The 23,682-nt window shown below is 37.7% G+C and overlaps 2 protein-coding genes across 2 annotated transcripts in view; one reads left to right on the top strand and one right to left on the bottom strand.

The window, feature by feature from the left end:
- syn2b (synapsin IIb) overlaps nucleotides 1-23,682 on the bottom strand; it is a 104,137-nt gene that overhangs the window by 19,585 nt on the left and 60,870 nt on the right. The window contains exons 3-5 of the mRNA XM_036152069.1: nucleotides 22,896-22,987; nucleotides 17,841-17,997; nucleotides 17,563-17,652 (exon numbers count right to left, since the gene is read on the bottom strand). Coding sequence (XP_036007962.1) covers nucleotides 17,563-17,652; nucleotides 17,841-17,997; nucleotides 22,896-22,987 — 339 coding nt within the window. The remainder of the gene's footprint in view (nucleotides 1-17,562; nucleotides 17,653-17,840; nucleotides 17,998-22,895; nucleotides 22,988-23,682) is intronic.
- LOC105939283 (metalloproteinase inhibitor 4) lies at nucleotides 315-14,359 on the top strand. Its single transcript, XM_012881377.3, has 5 exons — nucleotides 315-820; nucleotides 8,483-8,580; nucleotides 9,751-9,865; nucleotides 10,665-10,789; nucleotides 11,507-14,359. The coding sequence occupies exons 1-5, from the start codon at nucleotides 682-684 to the stop codon at nucleotides 11,702-11,704; spliced, it is 675 nt and encodes a 224-aa protein (XP_012736831.1). The 5' UTR covers nucleotides 315-681; the 3' UTR covers nucleotides 11,705-14,359.

The following is a 23,682-nucleotide window of genomic DNA, read 5'->3' as shown; positions in this document are numbered from 1 at the left end:
CCAAAAAATACGGTAGATGCAACAAGTAAAAACTGGTCTTAATAAAAAAAAGATTTTCCCAAATAATCTTCTGTAGAAAACAGTTATCTTTATATACCTGAAAGCAACACTTGGGATTTTAAAGGTTAAGAAATGCTGTTTGTTCATAATTTAATTTAGACGAAATTTTAACAAGTATGCCCCTGTAAGACTGTCTGGAGGAGATGACGAGCTTCAAAAGAGGGCAAAAGAAGAAGCTAAAGGATGCCAGCATTTTTTCCTGCATTTCAGGAGGCTGTGCCTAAATTGTTGGGCGCATAAGAGGTTCCCTGTGTGCGACCCTCTCAACATTCAAGGCCAGAGTGTGAGGGGATTGGGCTATTGTGAGCTTCTCTGTGTGTTGTCTGCAGAGAGGGGGAGCGCGAAGGAAGAGAAAAGAGAGCAGCAGTAGCCTTCAACTCGAGTTATTTGCTGAGGCTTGAATTCAGAGGTGCACTTTAAACTTATGAAAACATTTCTATCCACTCCTGCCTCCCAGCTCTCCAGAGCTCCTCTTATCTCTTCGACCCCCCTGTCTTATCCGCCACGCATCCACTCTCCCGACTGTTGGCCTGACCTGCTTCCCAGGGAACTCAACGGGGCAAGAAGAGGCTGCAGAGCATTCATCAAGTGGAGGAAGAGTGAGAGGTAGCCAGAGCCATCATGGCCGTGTCCCAGGAAAGGAGTGCGTTTCTGGGGCTGGCGGTGCTTCTTTTGCTTGGTGCGGGCTTGGAGGAAGTTGTGGAGGGATGCAGCTGCCACCCATCACACCCACAGCAACTATTCTGCAGCGCTGAGATTGGTGAGTTATTGACTAGTTGACTAAAGAATAAAAAACTTTATATTTGAAAACATAAAACCTTAGAGATTAAATTAACAGCAGAAAGCAGAAAGACATTGTATTTTTTAACTGAGGGATGGATCTTTTTTTGTCTTTAACTTTTTTTTCTAATTGATTTGAAGAGGGAGCAAAGGCCAAATCTATAGATTACACCAAGTCTTGTGTTAAGTAATAAGCCTAAACAGTGTCTGTCATATTTTACCTTCTGCTAAATAAAATATAACCTTGCTGACAGGGACCTTTTAAAGAGTATGTGAAAATAACCGAAGGGTTAAGTAAAAGAACGATGTGGTGTCCAGTGTGACATTTTTGCATTTTATTTCTCTGAATCTCGTAAAAACAACCCTAAAACTGAACCATTAGAATAAACGAGGCCGACTTTCTATCTGTCTCTCAGTCCAGTTTCACCCCCACTATTTTTTCCTACTCTAAGCTTAAGCCAAAACCAACACTCTGCTTTGAATTTGAGTACTTGGCTCAAGAGTGTGGAAGGCTTGAGTATGTGCTTCTGTCAAAGGTTAAACTCCAACAGGGGGGAGAAAACAAGCAGATAAAAGGAAAGATAAAAGAAAGAACAATCTTTCTCAGTCTCGAGTTCTAATTTCTCTTTGATCCCCATCAGGTTTAGAGGGCAAGCTTTTTCAAAAGTGCTCATAAAATTTAAAGCAATGAAAAGGTCTGCTAAGTAAATAAAAATCTGGGTAAGTGATATGTGACGGAGCATTTGGGATAATATTTCTGCGTGTGATAGCATGTTGCACATCAGTTTTGCCATTTATGGTTGAGATGAAGGTCCGCAAAGTGCATTTACTCTAAATTGAAAAGGATGAAGTTGTCAGGCAGGCTTGCCACTGATAAAGAAGAATCCAAAGAAGCAGAACTGATTCAGAATGCCGCTCGACAGACAGCCAGGTCTTTAGTACAGGAGTTTCAGATCAAGTTTTATGATTAAGTGTCCATTTAGTGTGACAAAAACTTTAAAGCAATTAGATAAATTTAATTTTTAAATACTTTTGAAATATGTGTAATTCATCAAAACCTAACTAATGTTTGAAGCAAGCAATGAAACATGCTAGAAATCCCTTAAAACCAACAGTCTGGTAATGGCTATCCTACTATGGCAGTTTAACTGTAGCCATAATTATAGGTTAAGGCAAGAAACCCCATCTAATATTAGACGCAATGTGGCACAAAGACTAAATAAGTAGAAAGTGAATAAGATGAGTAAAAAATAAATAAGTTAATACAGTTTTAAAAATATAGACTACTTATGTAGAATATAGTTACTTATGTACGGCTATTTTGCTTTTGACTTTTGTAACTACATTGTTTTAATTGCCATTATTCAGCCTAGATTTTCTACTTTATTTGTCCATGTAGATTCCTTCTCTCTTAAATCAAGACAGTTTCTTTATAAATTTTAATTGTGAACTTCATGTTTATTGCTAAAGGTCTTTTTTAATCTTCCTACACTGCACAACTTATGCTGTTTGAGTTGTGTGAATTTGGATATGTAAATGACGTCGTCCCTGAGTTGAGCCTGCTCTCATTGTAGATTAGGCTTTTGCAAATCTGTTGTTAATATAAAACGAATTCCAGCTGTTGGAGGTTGCAGGTTCCACACTTTATGTATACTGCACATGAGCATTACTGCTAGAAAACTGATGAAACTGCAGCTGTGAAAATACTGCTTAATGTCATACTGCACTATGCAAATGCTCTGTCTGTACTGACGAAAGTTTCACTAACCATGGCATCTCAAGAGGCTGAAACTAATCGTGAAATCAATGCCTTGATCTACTTCCTGATCTGTCTTGTTAATAACTATCTGACTATTTAAAGGTACCCAAGTCGAATTGGACTTGCATCTCCTAATGTAGCTGATCCTTAAATATTTAAAATAATAATATAACATATGACAGCACAGTAAGACTAACATACAGTAGAACGCTGTGATCCACACACTCGATCCCAATATACACTGTGAGACAGCTGCTTCAATGTACGTATTGATAAATAGAAGTTGTATAGCACTATGTGTCCCACTGGATTAATTAAATAATGTCAGAATAGCTAATAACTAATAAATAATTTGCACATCTACTTTCACTTTGTGTTATATATATATATATATATATATATATATATATATATATATATATATATATATATATATATATATATATATATATATATATATGATTCATGTACAATTGGGTATTTGACTTAGAGCTATTTGGAGACCTCCAACTTTCCTACTTTCCAACTTAAGGTATTTGTTTGCTGTACTTCGGAATTCAGAACAGCTTTTCAACAAACTTATGCAAGAGTGAAGATATGTCAGTGCCTGAAGATCTTTTCATCCTCAGTGACACAAGAAAGACAGAGCACACTAACCACCAAAAGTATTGGCCAGAATGGCTGCCTCATTGTAGCAACTAGACAATCAACAATCCCTTGAAGCAGCAGCAAGAGTTTGCCATAGCTAAACTTAAAAAATAAATAAGTATAAATTCAGTTTCAGCATTTGCTTGCATCTTTGCCCATTAATAACTGTTGTTAGTGTGTGTAAATTTCCACAGGGATTTACACCCTTTTTACTTGCTGGGCTAATAATACTCTATGCAAACTCTTGATTTTTTTTTTCAGGTTAGTCCTGTAACATTTTTTTCTTTTTCCAGATTAGTCCTCCTTTAACATGCCAATCTTTTTTGTTGTTGTCTTTTGTTCAAGCCGCTTAATATTGACCTGTAAATCATTTAAGTATGAAAGGCATCTAAACTGTTACCTGCGAGTAGCGGACAGCTTGGCAAACAAGAAACCTGTCATCTGATTTAAAGAAAGTGTTTCTTTAATACTGAGGGCAAACCTAAAGGGAATTTTCAAAGACTACTCTGTAAAGGAAAAGCATTTAAATTGATCTAAAAAAGCACGATAAGAACAATGTTTGCCCTTAATATAAATTTAAAATCTTACATGAACTCCTGGAAGAGTTATCAACGAAAAACATGTTCCGTCAGAACGCAACCGACAAAAAAAATCCCAAAAGCAAAGGGTCAGACTGACCTCGGGATCCTTTGTTTTGGTGCCAGTTTAAGCTTGGGTTTGTTTTGGTTTTAAACGTATGAATCCCTCGCTGAATAAACAGTTAGTCCCTTTTCAGGTAGGAAAACAACTTTCTGGAATCATGAATAACCAAGTCCTAATATCCCTCGAGCATTTGGACTGAAACGTCTCATTCCCTGGTGTCTGTGGTCACGCCGTGCTTGTTGTTTTCGAAGCACAGGCTGGTGGTGCCCTTAAGTTGACCTGACAGTGCTGTCAGAGGCGACGAGCTTGGTGAATAAAGCTGTACATCTGAGTAATATCCCAATGTGTGCACAAACCCTGGATGTTTCCCTGGTCAGTGTTTGTCTGTTTGACATTATGTGTTTGTGTGTGTTTGCTGGACTGAGGCCAGTCCATGCCAACACAGCCTACTCCATCGCTCTCTTTCTTACCCTCTCACTCCCCTCCTCATTTCCATGTCTATAGGCTCCGTCCGATGGTCTGCATACTAACAATATCAGTGTGAAAGCCCGCTGACAGTCCAGCTTTGTGAGCATGACAAGGGTACCGATTCATCTGGGAGGGGGAAGTTACTTACTACATCAGTTCTCATGGTACAAGTTTGCAATATTTCTCTTTGGTGATGTAGCTCTGTAAGCAGATGAACAGGTTCTCAAACTTTGCAGATGTTGTCTGTTTTTCTAAGTGGACAGCACAGCTGCAGCAACCATAGTGGGTATCCAAACTCAGGCAGGTGGAAGATGCTGTTGTTGACGGAAATACTTTCTGAAAACCTCGTTGAGGAAAATAATTTTAGCTGGAGATAACTAATTTGGATGCTTTTGGTGTTTATCTAGAAAAATTTAATTAAGAATATGTAATCTTTCTATATTATGAATATAAAAACAAAAAAGAAAACCAAATTAGGTTGTTATAGTATGAAGAGAAAACGAGAAAAAGGCTACATCTAGTTGCATTATACAGATCACATGTAATAGTTTAAGTCAGGTGTCTTACAACTGTAACCGGACATTTACATACTCTGTAAAAAACAAAAAACATAATATTTGTATCGCTCACTGTCTGACATTGAATCAGAGAGAGATTTTGCCCTTTAGGTTAATTATAACTGCCAACATTATTTCTGTTATTACTACAATGTTATTACATTATTTCTGAATATGAAAATAAAGAGTGAGCATGTTTAGAGATGATGACATCGTGGCTTTTTAAGGCTCAGATGGAGGCACGCCTGTGGATGTATTTCAAGGAAACAAGTCGAACACTCTGGTTCCTGTTTGACGTCATGAAAGATCATATCAGGACAGATAGAAAATAGTGTTTATCCATGTCTGGTTGATCTTGTGGTGCCATCTCCAGATGCCTAAAAGTGCCTCGTTCATCTGTTTAAACAATTACATGCCGGCTGTATGCCAGTACAAACAACATAAGAATGTCCAGCCATCCCACTTATCAGGAAAGAGAATGAGTTCTGAGTCAAAGAGATGAAAGTTTTTTTGGTGGGAATCCGCATATCAAAACAGGAGCAAAAGCAAACGACTTAGTGAAGATGCATGGTGACAGCTGAATGAGGGTGTATTCATGATGTTGAAAAACCACTCAGATTCACTCAGAAGCCACAAACAAGTAATAGCTTAAACAGTAGAGTTATTTTTTTGGAGTGGTCATCACAAAGCTATGATCTTAGTCTCATAAAAAACTTGCAGGTAGAGCTGTAAAGGTGTATCTGATCCAGGCAGCCTAAAAAAAACCCAAAACCAAGCTGTTCTATCAGCAGGAATGGGCCTAAATTCCCTGCAAACTACTGGGAGAAGCTTGAAGAATGAAACATAAAATGTAATTTAAATCTTAAAAGGCAGTTATTGTAAGTAGAAGGAAGCATACGTCTGATTTATGAAAGTGATGAAAATGTTCCACTGCTTTTCTCTTTCTTTCTTTTAATATTTAGCAAACAGGAAAAACTCTACAAATTCTAACTGAACTGTAACAGGAAACACACCTGTAATATTTGACAATAAGAAACAAGGTAATGAGTGTTTTTATTACAGTTACCTATTGCAGTCTGCAAGTTGAATTAATTGTTTAACGCTTTTAACTAATTATGTCGACGTAGCTCAAGTTGGGCAGAGTTACCTGTTACATGATGGCACCAACATAGGCAATAATAATTTTTTTCTAACGAGGCTCAACTCAAACAGTAGAAATGACAGTGTCACTTCTGGTAAAAGGGTGCACTTTATTCACACAAGTAAAAAAAAAATGTCTAAACTGTAATCCCAAAACTTTACCTTGTGGCTTTTCAAAGTCAGAACAGTACCAACCTGTTTCAGTCTTAACCAAAGACAAGGTGACATTGTTTAAAAATACAACAACAACTAAAAGGCTATACCACTGTATGTAGTCTTCAGGGAAGATCTTTTTCAAAATGTTCACTAAACTCCAAGAATGAAATCAACAACTCCAGACTATCTGCTTTTCATGCTTTATTATTGTTTTACTTTTCGAAACCAAATTCTTTTGAGTCAAGTTTGAATTTTCAGTTCTGTAAAAGCTATATTCTGATTTTTTAACCTGAACTGTGTCATTATATATACAGATATTTTGAACATGTGCTGGTTTATATAAAACAAAAAACAAGCTAGTTTTGTTTATATGATGCCAGGGGGCATTTCTGTTTCTATCTTGCTTTGTGAGACATGTGAAAAAGAAAAAAATTATGGAAAAAAAATAAGCAAGAAACCATTTATGAGGTATAATATGTTGGGCTCTGCTGAAAGTATTTTTAAAACATAGACCCATGGAAAATTTGTCAGTCCTACTATGCCATGTTGTTCTAAAATAAAATATTGTGTATAAAATGCTTGTTGGTAGTTCCTGGTTAGCGTTTGTAATGTGAGGTATTGGAGACTATTAGATCTCTGTCCAATAAAAGACAAAAACTTGTCTGTCTTTCCAAAAATATATTTCTTGTTCGTACAACAGCTTCGTAAAATGCGTCTAAGACTGTATTGCTCGGCTAAATGTCACCACAACATATCTCAGGTTGATGTTTTTAAAGCTGTGCGTACATCAAAGCTAGGCAAAACAGACTAGATATTTGACATTTGCTGCAAAGGCAACATGTCTGAAGCAGCTGTATGTGACTGGGCACTCAGATTAAACCCTTAGGCGTTTGTCCGCCTTTCTATCCGCCGTGGTGTTCAGCAAACAAACACGAAGACTGAGCTCGGCCTGAGCTAATTTCACAGAACAGCCTGAGCTCCTCCTCCTCTTAGCGGCACAAAAAAACCGTGGCGTAGTTATGTGATGACCCAAAAGGAAAACCAAGTGGGTGGTTTGCTAAGCCGTGTGTGTGAGGTTCACTCTGCCTCTCCCACTCCCTAATGCTTTCATGGCGTTACTCGACCCATTTCTGGCTCTTCTCTCCCTTTTACCAGTTCGAGACCGGGCAGCAGCACACTTTTTTTTTTTATTTTACTAAACAAGATTTGTACTTTTTTTCCAGGGAATTGCAAACTCACTTAAATATATTCAACTACAGTCAATTAAGGTTGTTGCATACATTTTTTTGTGTGTGTGTCAAATATATTCATTTTAAAATACTTTCCTCTTCTCCAACTTGTCCTTGCACCAGTTTTTTTTTTTTTTACATATATATTTTGCCTACAGTGATCAGGTTTTGGTAACCAAGCGGAAGCTATTATACACAGATGAACTGCATGTTAATCTAGAGATGGCCTGAAAGACTAGTGCAAAAAAATGAAAAAAGAAATAAATAAAATCAAGAGAAGATTAGATAGTTGCAGAAAGACTAAAGTTATGAGTTTATTCTCAACAGAATAAGTCAGAAGCAGTTTTATTTAAATGCAGAAAGATGTTATTTGTGTTACAAACTGCAGATAGAGAGCAATATACTAATAGTAACATGTCCAGTATGGATTTAAAGTAGCTCCCTGTCCAGCAAAAAATAGGTTATTGCACTGCTGAGCCTTGATCTTGTCAATAAAAGATGATTGGAAGATGGCTGGTGCTGGGAGGAGTTTACCACAAACTCATGAGGTTTTAGTTTGAACTGGAGAGGGATACCAATGGCTATAATTTGTCGGGTGAGAACAGTTGATCTGCAGCAATAGATATTAAGGTTTCGCTCTGAAAATTGTATACTGAATAATGAAATGCGTGCATACAGTATTAGCGTGTGTGGAGTTAGCGAGGAGGACAGAGCGACCACGGAGCTACTTGTTATTCCATGAGGGTTTTGAATTTCCTCCCAGAGGACAAGAGTGACACATCCTGTATCACTACTGAGAGGCTGCGACACTGTCAGTGTGGGGAGGAAGAAGAGTGACACACAAAATGAGAGCAAAGGAGGTATGGGAGGGACACAGATCTGCTTATGTATCCATCAATCCATCCGTGTGAATAAAAAAAGGACCAATCAAGGACAGTTTTCATGTAAATCACACCTATCCTGATGTTCACATTTATTTTCCTGCCTAATTCATCTGAAACCTTCTTCCTGTTTGCATTTTTTGTCTTCCGTCTTCCTAACAGTGATAAGGGCAAAGATCTCCGGAGAGAAGATCGTGTCGCCTAGCAACAGCTCCTCACCTTACATGAAGATGATCCAGTATGAAATCAAAATGATCAAGGTTAGCTCTGTGGACGTCACCATCAGCTGCTGATGGTGGGGACCCACGTGCCTTTACCGTGAATACGGCTGCTGTGTATGTAAATGTCAGCAGGAGTCTGGGATTGTATGTCTGGAAAAGTAAATAAAACACGAGTGATGCCACGAACAATAGTAGCTCAGACCTCATACATTTCTAATGGTGCAGCATCATTTATTTAATTTTCCATCTTCTTGCATCCTTCATTTAGCTGGGTTTGAAAAGTGACTGCAATAGCATAAGTTTTTCACACTTTATGTCACTGGTAGGTATTTTCCAGTCTGCAGTGACAAAATGTTTGATGATCCAAACATTTTGGGTGATAAAAATTCAAAAGCCACTCGATTTAACATTTTCCATTCTCTTCCCTATTCTCAGGGGATACTTTCAGCTTTTCTCACACAAGAAGAAGCTCTCCTAAAGACTCCTATAGAGAGTATATACAGTATGAAAATACAGTTTTTCCCAATTTTGTAAATTAAAAGCCCTACTATCTACAGTCCTCTTCATACAACATGACATAAATTCATACATTTTAAGTCCTTGAACCAAAGTTTTAGCAATCATATTTGAATTTTCTGTGGTGGTTGATATTATCCGAACCTGGTAGTGTCAACATTTGGGAGTAAGATTGATTTGTAATTAAATTGCTCTCTATTTTCTCTCTATTTTCTCATCATAAATGCCTTCAGTCCTTACAACTACTATAAATATAATCAATATTTTAAATATTCACAATAGCGTACTGAATTTTAAACCCCTTAAATATATGTGCAAAGTCATTATCCTACCCCGTATATGTAATTTAGAAAAACTTTACGTGACAAACATCATTATATACAGCAAACAATAAAACAAGAAATTCTGAAAGGTTTTTAACACCAGTGAATGAACGATGAATGAAGAAAAACTAAATAAAAATAATCTAATTGTAGTGGTAGTGTATTCAAAAGACCAACAAAAAAACGTCCAGAGACTATAATAGGTGCAAATTGTTTTATATGAAGCTGCACAAATCTTGACCTCCCGGGTTATTATTATTATTATTGCCATAATTGTGAGTTTTATCATGTTTAATCATTTCATATTCTTATTTCTTCTCACATTTACACGAAGAATTAGAAAACCTTCTCTTCTATTCTGTGTGTCCAGATGTTCAAAGGTTTTGACAGAGCCAAGGACATCCAGTATGTGTACACTCCCGTCTTCTCCTCACTCTGTGGAGTCAAGCTGGACTCCAACAATAAAGCAGGGTATCTGCTCTCAGGTATAGTCTGCAACTACTCTTTTATTATCACACCTGCAATGAAATAATCTGGCACAGGCACATCAGTGTTTGTCTATTCTAACGGAAACAGGAAGTTGGGGAAAAGTTGCAAAATATTATAGTCAAAGACACACTGATCAGGTTTTAAATGGCCATTACAGTTTTACAGTTTTATTTTAGACCAGATCTGTTTATTCAAATTAAAGGAACATATCACGCAGTAAGCTTTATTACAATTGAGTAATTACAGCCCCCGACTCCCCCGCTCCCACCTATTGAGATTTCTGTAGAGAGGTGTTAAAAAGCCTCATAATAATTGTTGCCATGGATACTTGGTGCCGCCATGAAATGTTTTGTCTAGAAATATTATCAGATTTTTACTATGCTCAAAACAATGACTAAATTGGTCACCAATTTGATCACTGGATGATTGCCTGGTGAATCAATTATAACCTAGGTAATTTGAAAAAAAAGAAAAACAGCCTATGATAATAATTGGAATACATTTCTGTTACCTGCCGTTTATATTAATTTAACCAAACTAAAAATAAAAAAAATAAATAAATAAACTGAGGATACAGCAGCTTCGTGATTTTCTTTTACTTTCTTAACAGGGAAGCAACAAAGCGTCTTTGATTACATCCATAACAAAACCATGGCGGCCTAATTACTCAAATGGATGTGTAAAAGCTTTGACATATAAAGACTGCAATTAGCGTTTTTGTTTACTGCGATAACACTGTTATGAGCTCCAGCAGACTGTCGGATTAATCGCTGGTCATGGAATGTATCTAATCAGGAAGCATGTGGAGCGACGGACGGATTTCTATTGGCCAGTGTGACCTAGTGGAGACATGGGACAACTTATCGCTGTCACAAAAAAAGAACCTCAACTACAGATACCAGATGGGCTGTGAATGCAGAGTGAGTTTACTCCACCCGTGCTTTTTATTTGAACTGGCTTCTAAAAGTCTGCATATCTCCTGATCTTTTGCACATATTGCCACATTAACCACAAACTTCAATGTATTTTATTAGCATTTTATGCATGCTCATGCTGATGACAAGGAAAGAAAATGATAAATGGATTTCAGCATATCTTTTAAACAGACTTCTGGAAAGTGTTGTGTGATGCCCCTTTAGTTTTATATATCTGATTAAAATCCGATGCAACCTATTGAATTTGTGACCTAGATCTAATATATATATATATATATATATATATATATATATATATATATATATATATATATATATATATATGACAAAAATTATTTCCCCTGGGATCATTAAAGTAAGTGTGATTCTGATATCTATCTATCTATCTATCTATCTATCTATCTATCTATCTATCTATCTATCTATCTATCTATCTATCTATCTATCTATCTATCTATCTATCTATCTATCTAACCATAAGAAATCTGTTTTACAGTTTGCCATAAGCAATGCAAAATAGTCTTGGTGTCTACATAATCTTTGCTACATAAAAGGGTGCAAAGCAACTGGTTTTGCTATAGAGATATTGAATATCCAGCTGTTTCTTCTCTACTGCCTGAAATGATCTCCCATTTACATAACACACCAGGAAGACAAGTTCAGTCAGCCCAAATATCTAAATAATGTCCCCTCTCTCATCAGATCAACACATGCTACACGGTGCCATGTGCGTCTACAGGAGAGAACGAGTGCCTGTGGACAGACTGGCTGCTGGATAACAGTCTGAACGGGGAGCAGGCTCGGCAGTATGCCTGCATCCGACGATCAGACACGAGCTGTAGCTGGTATCGGGGTGGGCCACCACCCGAGAAGGACTTCTTGGACATGACTGACCCATGATCTATAACCCTGACTTCAAACACGCTCTAAGAAAAACTCAACCCTGCTTTTGGCGTATTTAGCACCCATTTGGCTTGCAAAGTAGCAACTAAAATGTGTGAAAAATTAGCAAATTTTTCAAAACTACTAGAGTAAAAGTTGCCATTAAGCTACTGTTTGCAACGTTCTGGCAGTCTATCCAGCAACAGGAAGATAGATATTGTGCAAAATGCAGGTTCCTTGAGCATTTCTCTGACTCATTTCACACGTTCCACTTCCCATGTTGTTACCGAGTCAGAACAGCTTCTGAACATCTACGGCAAATTGTTCACTTCTCAGCGCTTTGCCTCATTGTACATTCACTCATTTTACGTAAACCCTATAATTACTTGAGCATTGTACAATAGTTTAACTAGCAATTTAAGTTGAGAATTTACAGAAATATGAACAAAATTGTTTAAGAACACGAAATTAATAGAAGCCTTTCTTGCAACAACATTGCAGAGTCTAATCTTGCACATCTTGACTGCAACATCCTGACATTGCATTCCTCATCTGTAATGCTGGCGAAAATTAAAAAGCCCTGAATATACTGTGCTCTGCAAACATTGTAGGCACTCAAACTCAAACAGGGATACATAAAATGCATTTTTGGAAGGTTTTTAATTTATTGGTATAATTTAAAGTGAAGTAAATAAAAGATAAACAAAAAAAAATAAATAAACAGAAATCCTAAGTGTCTTTCTCCTAATGATCTTTAGAGTAAAGCCATTATGAACCTTTTTGTTTGCTTTTTCTCTCTCTTTATTTGAGGTTGCTCCATATCACGACGTTGGAGCTGAAAATGCAAAATTATAAAGTATACATATTTACGTATGAATGTAAAGTGCCTAAAACCTTTACATTCTGCAGTTTATTTGTTGTCATTTAGTTTGTTGCTGTTACACAGAAATTACATGACACAATTCCTTCAAATTTAAATACTCACCATTTTAATCGCAAAATTGTGAGACTGTAAATATAGTATTAGTATTTAATTAACATTTTCATGCCTAACCATGTGTTTTCTTATAGCATAGAGCTTCTTATCCTTACTAGTTCCCTCGGTGAAGCTCTGTCCTGTTTTTTTCTTGTGCCAAAAACCTAATCCGGTGCTTTGACAACAGCACTGCCACCTGTAGAAGCCAAGCCTTTCCTCATTAGAGGAAATGACATACAGTACAACAGGACAAGGTTCAGTTTTTAGCTACTTGCAACAGTAGATGGACCGCTCGCCTCCATTTTTCAGACATCTGCAGAATCATTAAAGTGTTGTGCATTAAAGACTAAGGACAGCAGTCTGACTGTGCAGATTATAATGCATTATCCTTTGCTGTTGTGAAAAGGGAATTTCACCCTAACTGTTACATTTGTTTTTTGCTTTTGTCACACCAGTTTCAGATTGTCAAATAAATTTTATCGGATGAAGATGACCTGAATAAAAATACAATGCAGTCTTTGAGAAAACCTTTCATTTATTAGGGACAACGGTTACCTAACCAACCTCAAACAATGTTTAAAAGTAATTCACCTCTAAATCTAATGTCTAATTGTGCCAATTTTGGCAACAGAAGCTGTCATCGGGCATTTGTGATGACCATAACTGCTGTGGAGGAATAATGACACCACCTCATTTACAGAATCATTGGAGAGTTTCAGAGGAAGAAGAATTTGACTAGAACTCTTCAAAAACCCTCATGGGTTTGTTGGTGTGCTTTGGATCATTATCCTGGGACATAACCAAAGTACATTCAAGCTTAACACCAGGAACCGATGGCCGGATGATCTCCTTCAGGATTTTCCGAGAGAGCAAAATTCATGGTTCCATCAGTTAAAGCAGGGCTTCCAGGGCCTGAAGCAGCAGAGCCGCCCCCAGTCATCACACAACTACCACCATGTTTACATGTGGGTGTGGTACTCTTTTTTTATAAAATGTGTTAATTTTATGCTTGATGTAACAGAAACCACGCCTTCCAAAATTTCTACATTTGGCTTTTTGTTCCACAGAATAGTTTGCTCAAAAGTCTTGGAAATGTGAGATTGGCCTTTGTGCTTTAACATTTTTTCAGTTAAAAGTGGTTTTGAAAAACTCTTGGCCCCTGGTGAAATTTAAATTTGACAGTTTATCACAGGTATTTTTTTTTTTAATAAGGGACAGATTGTTAGTTTTTTTACAGATAAGACCAGGTTGGTTTGGATAGCTCGCTTCCTTAATAAAGGAAATAATTTGAAAACTAAATTTATCACCGTCTTCTAATTTTTGTATGTGGATCTGAAACATTTACATTTGACGATATTTTTTTACTGCACTGTTTAACTTAGTAAGTCAACTTCAATTGAAAGTCAGAGTCAAGACTAAATGTTTACCTTGAATGGGACATTTTCATTTTAAATATGAGACAATAGTCTAAATATTAACCAATTTAATGATACAGTTAATTTAGTATCACAAAGCCCAAGTTAACAATGCAAAATAATACTTTATGATTTAATGAAGTGTTTAAAAAAAAATTCAGTTTTGTTTTTTACCGAATTTTTTTTTTGGGTTTGTATTTAAATCTCTGTTTCTGTCTACATAAAGTTTTCTATCTTCATGTACCAAAAAAAATGTAAATAAAATGTCTCAGTGGAACGATGCATCACTGCCTCTTTGTCGATTCCCCTCGGGAACAAAAATTTTAAATAGGCCCCATGCAGGACTGAGAGATCACTTTAACTGTAAATAATAGATAAGATAAGATAAGATAAGATAAGATAAGTAATACGATAAGATAAATAATACAGCTGAATATAGGATGAATTGACCTACAAGTAAATTTAGCAAGGGTCAAATGTACTGTGGATGTCCTCTAATGTAGAAAATTACTCATACAGGCTCAAAATGTACATACAGCCCCCAAAAAGATTTGGTTTGACCACAGAAAGCATAATTTCCAATGACTCAGTCAGCCAAAGAGATGTCATAAGATAACACATCTTTGAGGACAGTGTTACTGAAACCTTTGACCACATTTGTTGTCCTACTTCCACTTTGCCCTGTAACTCACTAGAAAAGCTAGTAGATACATTTCTTTCTAAAATTTCAGACATCATTGATTTCATTGCTCCAATTAAAGTGAATATTATCTCTGAGAAGAAAAAAAAAAATATCCATGGAGAAGCGCTCCATCAGTGAGAAGTGAAAAAAGGGAGTGTTGAAAAGCTGAATGCAGGTGCCGAAAGACTAGACTCCAGGTTCACCATGACATCTATAAAGAGAGACTTTACGGATTAAAGGAGCTATAAGTAATACTGGCACCTTGTGGCTCAAATCGTTACAACAACCTGTCAATCACAACAATATAATGTACTTTTTTAAATGGTGTGAAACCCTTCTGAATTTTTACTAATACAGGTTAACAAACTATCCTGTGTATGTGGCATCTGAACTCCACCATGGCCTGCAATGAATTAGCCAACTTTTTTACTGAGAAAATCCTAAAGATTAGAGGATCAGTCTGTACAGCCATATCAAGTTCAGTACCAAAAAAATGTCTCCAACTAGACCTTATTAGGACAAAATGTCCCAATTCAGACAAATAAACTGCAAAAGCTTGGAGGAAATCATTCACCACCTAAGTTCCTCCTCCTGCTGTTTCGATGTTCTGCCCACAGCTTTCTTTTAGAAAGTTTTTCCTGTCATAGCATCTGATTTGACTCAGATAATAAACACTCATATAATAAACACGTTAGTTGTATTCCCCCAGCCCTTAAAAACAGCAATTATTAAACCACCGTTTGTTAATATTTGGACAAACTACTACTGCTGAAATACAGGCCCATCTCAAATCTCCCTTCAATCAATACATTTATTGGAAAAACAAACTGTGTTTCAACAATTAAATACCTTCTTAGCAATGACCAGCTGCTTTGATGTTTTCCAGTTAGGTTTCCATGTTCACCACAGTACATAGACTCAAAGTGTTCAATGACATCCATATAAATATAAACTGTGGAAGAACCACAGTGCTGGTATTGTTGGACCGTAATGCAGTTTTCAACACTGTTGATCGCTCCATTCTGTTACAGCGCCTGGAAAACTGGGTTGGCTTTTCTGGTACACCACTTGACTGGTTTAAATCCTACGTGAGAGACAGGGACTTTTTTGTATCAGTAGGTAACTTTACATCAGAGACCACAAAAATCACCTGCGGGGTTCCCCAGGGGTCCATCTTCGGTCCCCTCCTATTGAATATCTAAATTTTCCCTCGAGCTCAGATCATAAAAACAACATAATTTTCCATAACTATGCAGACGACACACAGCTCTACATCACCATGTCACCAGGAGACTATGAACCCATTCAAGCACTGGTTAAATGCTTAGAAGACAGCATGGGTAGTTCTAGACAGGGGCCAACAGGGGCCAGTGCCCCTTTAGAACTGATCCGGGCCCCTTTTATGGCTTTTGTACTGAAGACACTATAGTAAATTGTTTTCTAATCATGATATAAACTGGCACAGAAACTGTGACTGATTGTTCCCTTGGACCAGATTTATTGTTTACCTTTACAGTTTTACTTTAACAATCATTTAAAAATTACGGCATTGCACCAGAGCTGTGATTGTCTCCAACTCACTTAATGTATTAAGCAATAAAATATTGCCATTTTTTTGTTTCATTCTTTTGTTATGTGCCCCCATGAAATAACACTGTCCCCACCCTGGTCCCCTGCTAAATTTGGTCTTGAACCGCCACTGATGCATGGATGTGCCGAAATTTTCTTCAGCTGAATAAAAACAGAACTGAGATAATTTTTGGACCAAAGGAGGTGCGATCAAGAGTTAGTACACAGCTTCATTTTCGTCAGCTATTAACGACTGCCTTTGACTGCTCTATTCAAACTGTTAACTGAAACATCATTAGATTAAGTTTGTAGTCCAACTTTTAATGACCTGCCTCTATTATGCCACTGCAATGCACTTTTTTTCCCTCATGTTCTGTTCATGTACAGCACTTTGAAATATGCTGTTGCTAAAATGCGGCATACAAGTAAACTTGCCTTGTCTTGCTCCAAGATACATCCAGTCTCAACTGAACTTTTCACCTGCCCTCATGAAATATGTTTACCAAAGAAGCATTTCATGGTGGGCTGATGTAAGAATTGAGCAGTTTTGGTCAAGATAACCCAAAGAACATTTGGAGGAGCCTTTCAAACAGCAGAACACTGAAGTGACTCTTAAGCATGGTGGTGGTGGTACCATGCTGGAAAGATGTTTAGCAACCATTTGTGCCGTTCATTACCAAAGGTAGGTGGGATGAAGAAGAACGAGTACCACTTGAAATTTTTTAACTCCACCTCAAAACAAAAGCTTGATAGTTGAAATTAAAGACACCAAAACTAGGTATTGAAATAGTAAACTTAAAGTCAAGTTAAAATCTGTGTTAAGGCTGAGTTCTTGCAAAGAAACGGAACAGTTAAAAAAAAAACATCTACAGATTCAGATGGCAAAAAGATTGGTCCAATATTCAGCCTGAAAAAGGATAGGAGCTTGTTGATGGCAACAGAATATTTATTGTCAAGGTGTAGTTCCCTCAGCGAGATAAGTAAAATATTAGTGACGTACATCATTGAAGCTGCTTGATGTATGATAATTTCACTTCAGTAGTTTAAAGACACCATCAAAAGCTCAAATTTCCCATGACATGCCCATAAAGAGTGCAAGTGAACTTTTCTCTGGAACTGATCTTTTTAGGTCATCAGTGGCCACAGTGTTGCTTGCAAATGTTTTGGTGGTTTAGTCCTGCTGCAGATGGACTGATAACCCACAACACACAGCTTAAACTAGAAAAAACTTAACCATGTCTCTATAGTTGGGGTAGAAGGTCTGATTGATGAGAGGGAACTTATCCGAACCCAACCGCTTCTGGTTGTTGATGAGCTGGGAAAACTGGAGAACATGGAGAGAAACAGAAAAAAGTGAAAATGCTGAACTTTTTATTTCATTTACTTTTCCCACTGGTCCACTGTGGACATTTAGAATGTGGTTGCGAATGAAAAGCAAATGTAATCTTCACATCTCTAAAAACTCATCTAGATAAAAAAAAATATTTAACTTGTTCTGCAGAGGTCACTTACAGCCCAGGGTTTGTCACACAGGTTGTAAATGGAGTCCAGAGAGTTGACCGAGGGGACGCCTGCATACTGAAGACCAATGATCAAGTTCCTAAAATCTTCATTCTGGGCCATGCTGAAGGCGTGTTGGCGCACCAAAACAAAGTCAGGCCTGAATGACCTGGAACAGGGAAATAAAGAGAGATTAAAATCTAGCATACTAAAATATTTATTGGCGATATATACCATTATATTATACTATAACCACTAGGCCTTGGTACTACCTAATAATTTTACATCACCCTTTTGAGTCTGTTTTGCCTTTTATGAGACTTTGGCTAATAATTACAAGTCTCCATGTTTGTTTGGACATCTATAATTATGGCCTTACAGTTCAGTCTGAAGGTTATTTTGGTATTAGGCCTCAAGCTTGGGGGAAAAGGCAGAATAGCAGGAAGCTGTTAAACCCTCCCACACATTTTGTCCTGTTGGGTAACCTCATCACCAGAAGGTGAAACTAGGCTGTCGGTGAAATGTGTCATTGAGGTGGCCAGCTGCAGCTCTAGCAGTTAGAAGAACTGCAGGAAAATGTGATGAGGGAGCAAGGGATGCATAATCCTTAACATACTAAACGGTAAACGGCAGACACTAAAAGGTTCTGTAATTTTATGCATTTATGGATAATTTGACTACTTCCTTGTGCCGTTTAAAATGAGCAAAGTCATCGGGAGCAAATTAAGCGTAGAAAACCTCAGCAGTATAGCCAGAACAGCACGTCTGGAGCAGCAGGTAAAGGTCAGTCATAATATTCACTGCAGTTCAGCTCAGGGGAAGGCTGACGATGATGGGCAATGACTCCTGTTGTTCTTCCTTTTGTCTCTGCGTGTGAGTGAGAAAGTGAGGGAATGTGAGCTACAGCGCATTGAAGCACACACAGAGGTGAGAAATGACTCTGACATCACAAGAAATGGAGAGCCGTGTTGTAACAAAGCGCCAGAGAGGAACGACTCTGCAACCATGTCAGCAGAACTGGATTTTCTGCAGAAAGAACATAATTACTACAATTTAGCTAAGCTGACGGAGAAGGACAGGTCGCACTGTCACGTTGAGCTGAGCTTTTCATGTTGCCCCAGTGGTAAATTACTCTCTTGTATTGCCCTGCATGAAAAGTGTGTTCTTTTCGAATGCTTCAGGGTTTTTCCTGCACAAGTGAAAAATGTTTATCACTTCGATTAAAGGCCTGCTTCTTTGAAAAACAATGCTGTAAAGGTGTGCCTAACTTCAGTATTTTAGTGTTTTTCCCACCTGTTTGTAACAAAACAGTTTAAAGATTAAACCAGCAAAAATGGCCACATGAGGTCTACTTTATACTATAACTAGATGGATGGATGGACAGATGGATAGAGGAGCTCCATATTCAACAAATTACAATGCTTTGTGGGTTCTGACACATACGAGGACTCCTAACAAAACTCATGTCATTCAATTTTTACCACTAAACTACGTTTTTAGGCTCGTCTCAATCAAAAACAGTAGTAGTTTAGTAACTGACAACAGGCTTTTTTCCCTGAAAGCTTGTGCCGCCCCAAGGGTATGCCACTCTGGGAAGTGAGCCGTTTTGCCCATGTTGAAACTATCACTGTGCATTCAAACATTTTACTCATAAAATATTTTATAATGACACGTTTTTTTTTTAATCAGTAGAAAATAGCAAATTCAATCATGATGATGTAACATACACCCATCAGGCATAACATTATGACCAGTATGACAGGTTTGGAGCTATTCAAGCCCATATGCAGCACATTATGATGCCTTGACAAGCTAAATTTTTTAAATAATTTGTTTAAAAGATATTGAAAATATATATTTTATCTTTATTTGTCATTGCAACACACATTCCAATAAATCTTGTCCTCTGCATTTAACCGACTGAACAATGCCAGAGGAGCATTCTGGGGCTAAGGATCTTGCTCATGGACCCAGAGTGGCATTCTGTGGGATTCGTACCCAGAACTACTTTGCAGCCTCTCCAGGATGCAAGTGCCCTGCTCTCTCACCACGAGGCCACCACACCCCTCTCAAATTAGCTTGTCTGTTAGATCATGTTGCTACCCACAAGCATCAATGAGACAAGGCTGCCCAGACCCGTGTCACTGATTGGATCTCATAAAACCTACTAAAATCCTTGGACATAACCCTTCTTTGTTGTTTCTTATACTTCTAATTTATGGACAAAATGTAGTCTTTGTGCTTAAAGTATCCCGTACATTAACTGATGCCATGATGGTTAGTGATATTATGTTCACCTTGCCAGTAGTTGCAATGTCCAGGGAGTCTGGAAAATATTTCACTAAAATAAACTCCTGATGGATGGCCAATATGATTGTCCGTTCAGCGCCAGCGAGTCTGTGTAATTTGACCTGGCTGAGCAGATGGACAGTAACCATGCATGCATGCACCGCAGGATCTGTAAATGCTTCAAGAGTACTGCTGGCACAAAATCAGCAAGAGTCCAACTGCAGACAGAGCTCTCAAACTGTGTATGACTCCTACAATGACTGTCTTCCACTTCCTGAAGATAAGGTTATTCAAAATCGCATATTTATTTTAAAACAATAATAATAACAACAATCTTTTGATCCATTTTTTTTAAATTCTTGCCAAAAAAGAGAAAAAAGAAAGAAAGAAAGAAAGAAAGAAAGAAAGAAAGAAAGAAAGAAAGAAAGAGAAAAGGATAAGAACAGACAAAGGAAAGTTGTAGATTGTGTAGTGACATGCTCTGGGACGTGATGGAGGTTACTAAGCAACTTGCAGTCTCTGAGCAGTTAGCAAATCACTGCTGAGACTTCAAATCGATGGACACAGTGCAATTACTGAGACTAATGCAGATAGTTAGGAACGTCAGGGTCTAAAAGCACAGCACTGTAGTCAGAAACGAAGGGCCAACATTTGTGCTGGAACCTTAATGACTGTCTGCAGAGCAAACAGTCCAGCTCCGGAGGTCTGGGAGGAGCTTTGAACAGATATCATGAAGCAATCAAGCTGCCATGTGCACATGACCTTCAGGATGATACGTGTAAATTACTATTTCTTTATGAAGAAAAGCTTGCATGCCTCTCTATCTGCTAAGAGCCCCACCTCCCACCCCCCGATAGAGCAGAGCAACAAGAAAGAGCTGCTGATTGCCAGACTGAAGGTGCCGTCTTCATTTCCTGTTGCTTGTGTTTGTTGCTGTGCTGTGGGCGTCGGAGTCTTGGTGAAATGCTGCCAGTCTTTAGACTGAACACTTGTGTTGAGTCACTGGGGGTTTGTGGTATGTGTGAGTGTGTGTGTTATTGTCTGTTTTACGGTAAGTTCATATGTTTGTAGGCAGATCGACTGCGCTAGGCTGTGGGTACTGCCTTTGGTCATGGCTTTCAGTAAACAAGTCACTTTATTACTTTCGAATGTATTGAGGGGGGTTTCTGTTTTCTGCTTTCACAGAAAAAGGAAGCCTCTGGATCATTAGTCATTATTGCAGAAGCAGACAAAACATTTTACTTATATTTTGGACAAAAAGAACAATGTTGCATTGAAATTTGATAGAAAAACTATTATTCCAAAAGGCTCTGTAGCTTTGTTTTGAGGAGAAAATCAGACAAATCCAAACCTGTTTGGATCCTAAAACACTTTTTGTTGCAAAGGTTTCATGTTATTAAATCATATTTCCAGAACAAAGAGTTCACTTTTCTAATATATAGATTACAATGTATACAATATTTAACTTCAGCAAATTTAGTCAGATGCTCTCTTTTCTACAGTAATGGGCAAAATATTCATTAAAGTTTATTTTTAAACCGTTACCATAACGGAGGCAAACAATAGACATCTTTTCAGCGTTCTTCCATGTTTTGTTTTTTTTGGAGTTCTTTAAAAAATATTTATTGCACTTAACCTGCTTTTATTCTTAAATTATAGTCTTTAATTTAGCATTTACAGTTCCTTGCAAGTATTTATACACTTTTCCACATTTCCTCATATTGCAACCAGAAAGTGAAGTCTGGGGTTAATTCGTATAAAGTCTTCTTTACTCTGAGGCAACAAAATAAAACACGGTGCAACCATCTGCCTGCAAAAGTCATTTGATGGAGTCCATCTATCTAAAGTTTGGAAAAGGTTTAAAGCAAACATATCACTAGAAATGACAGCCCGGTCGAGGGCGGCATCAATCAACTCTAGGGGAGCTGTGGAAATCCATGACTCAGGTTGGAGAATCTGCATATATGAATATTATTTATGCTCTTCACTATCTTGGTTTTATTGGATAAAGTTGCAAGAAGAAAGCCATTGCTGAAAGAAGTCAGACACTTGCAGCATGGAGTGCTATGTGTAGTGAAAAACTAACAATGCACGTCACCTTAGAATATACTCTGAGGGATTTACTTTATTCAGGGGGTATGAAGAAGCAGGTCAAAATTGGTGATAAGATGGAGGGAGTTAAATGCAGGGTAATTAGAGGCTGAAAAGAGCTGACACTGGGACAGAGGCCCATCTTTCGGCAAGACAATGAGCCTAAACATTCATCCAGAGCTATAATGTAATCGTTTAGCGACAAGCTTTGCAAAGGGAGAGACTTACAAATTGATGCCTGTGGCTGTCCTTGCAGTCTAAACGAGGTTGAGTTTTTGCAAAGAAGAACGGCGAAAAATCTCAACCTCCAGATTATGAAATATTTATCCCTGCAAATATTCAGGGGTCTGAAAACATACACGTGTTACACTTTTTAGATTTTCACTTTTTCACAAAAAACACAATTATGTGCAATTGAGAGTTGGTCTACCACTGATGTCACTGGTTGTACATCAAAACGTAGAAAAAAAAGAAGTTTGAGAGGTTTGTATACTTTTGCGGGGTGATAAATGTCAGAGCTTTTGATTTATTTTTATTTTTTTTATTATTTGTAGGTCTTGTCCACAAGGGTCAGTTTGGCTTTAAAAAGACAGGTGCAGTTCAAGTTTGAGATTCGCTCAGCATTTGACCAACAACTTGGCTAATCAGTACGTGCTTTGGCGTGTAGATGAGATGTGTGGAGCTGACCTGACGACCCTGGTGCCGCCCCTGATGACCTGCATGTCAACGTTGCAGGTTCCATTTGAATGAGCCACAAGGTTAATCTCCGAAAACTCAGCCTGCATGGAGGGAGACAAAAAAAACACAGGGCAGTTTAAACTTTACAACGTGATGATAAATCAGACCCTGCTTTACATGAATAAAAGGTGTCTTCTTTGCTCAATATCTGCATTGCTATAGATGAACAGATCCTCTGAAAATACACGAATCAGAAAACCACTTTAATTTACTCAGAGTTTCAAGATTAGTGTGTTTAGCCATAAACATTGATGATGTTAAAGTTACTCTAAAACTAATATGACTACGTGCTGTTTATCATCTGAACTAAGGGTTTGCACTGAAATCAAATCAATGAATCACTTTTTCATTTTCACAAACTCTTTAGACATGCCAGTACGCAGCAATGAATAAAAACACCCGGCTACTGTTTTGCCGTGGCTTATTTATTTGCATAGTCTTGATTTGCTTCATTGCAGACATAAACCATGCCGCTTCTCTAGAAAATAACGCACGTCGCTGCTCTTTGGTGTGGTTGGAGAGACAACGAGGAATTCTCTGTGACTCATAGCCGCCGACTCCTGTCTGGTCCGATGCGCGTTTCATTGTTGTGGTGAGACTTGAGGTTTACAATAAGATCTATTAGGTGTGAAACGGTTTACTGTGAATCGACTGAAAATAGTCATACGACATTCAAGCAACCAAAATGCGTCATGAAATGGTTTCCTGGTTAGTTGGCTAAACCACTATGAAACCA

Source organism: Fundulus heteroclitus, chromosome 20 (assembly GCF_011125445.2).
Source record: "Fundulus heteroclitus isolate FHET01 chromosome 20, MU-UCD_Fhet_4.1, whole genome shotgun sequence".
Taxonomy (NCBI): domain Eukaryota; kingdom Metazoa; phylum Chordata; class Actinopteri; order Cyprinodontiformes; family Fundulidae; genus Fundulus; species Fundulus heteroclitus.
This window is presented reverse-complemented; position numbering and strand designations above follow the sequence as displayed.

Coding starts and splice junctions, on each gene's coding strand:
- LOC105939283 (XM_012881377.3), top strand. CDS start 682: ATGGCCGTGTCCCAGGAAAGGAGTGCGTTTCTGGGGCTGGCGGTGCTT. Junction 821..8,482: donor ATTCTGCAGCGCTGAGATTG/GTGAGTTATTGA, acceptor TCTTCCTAACAG/TGATAAGGGCAAAGATCTCC. Junction 8,581..9,750: donor ATGAAATCAAAATGATCAAG/GTTAGCTCTGTG, acceptor CTGTGTGTCCAG/ATGTTCAAAGGTTTTGACAG.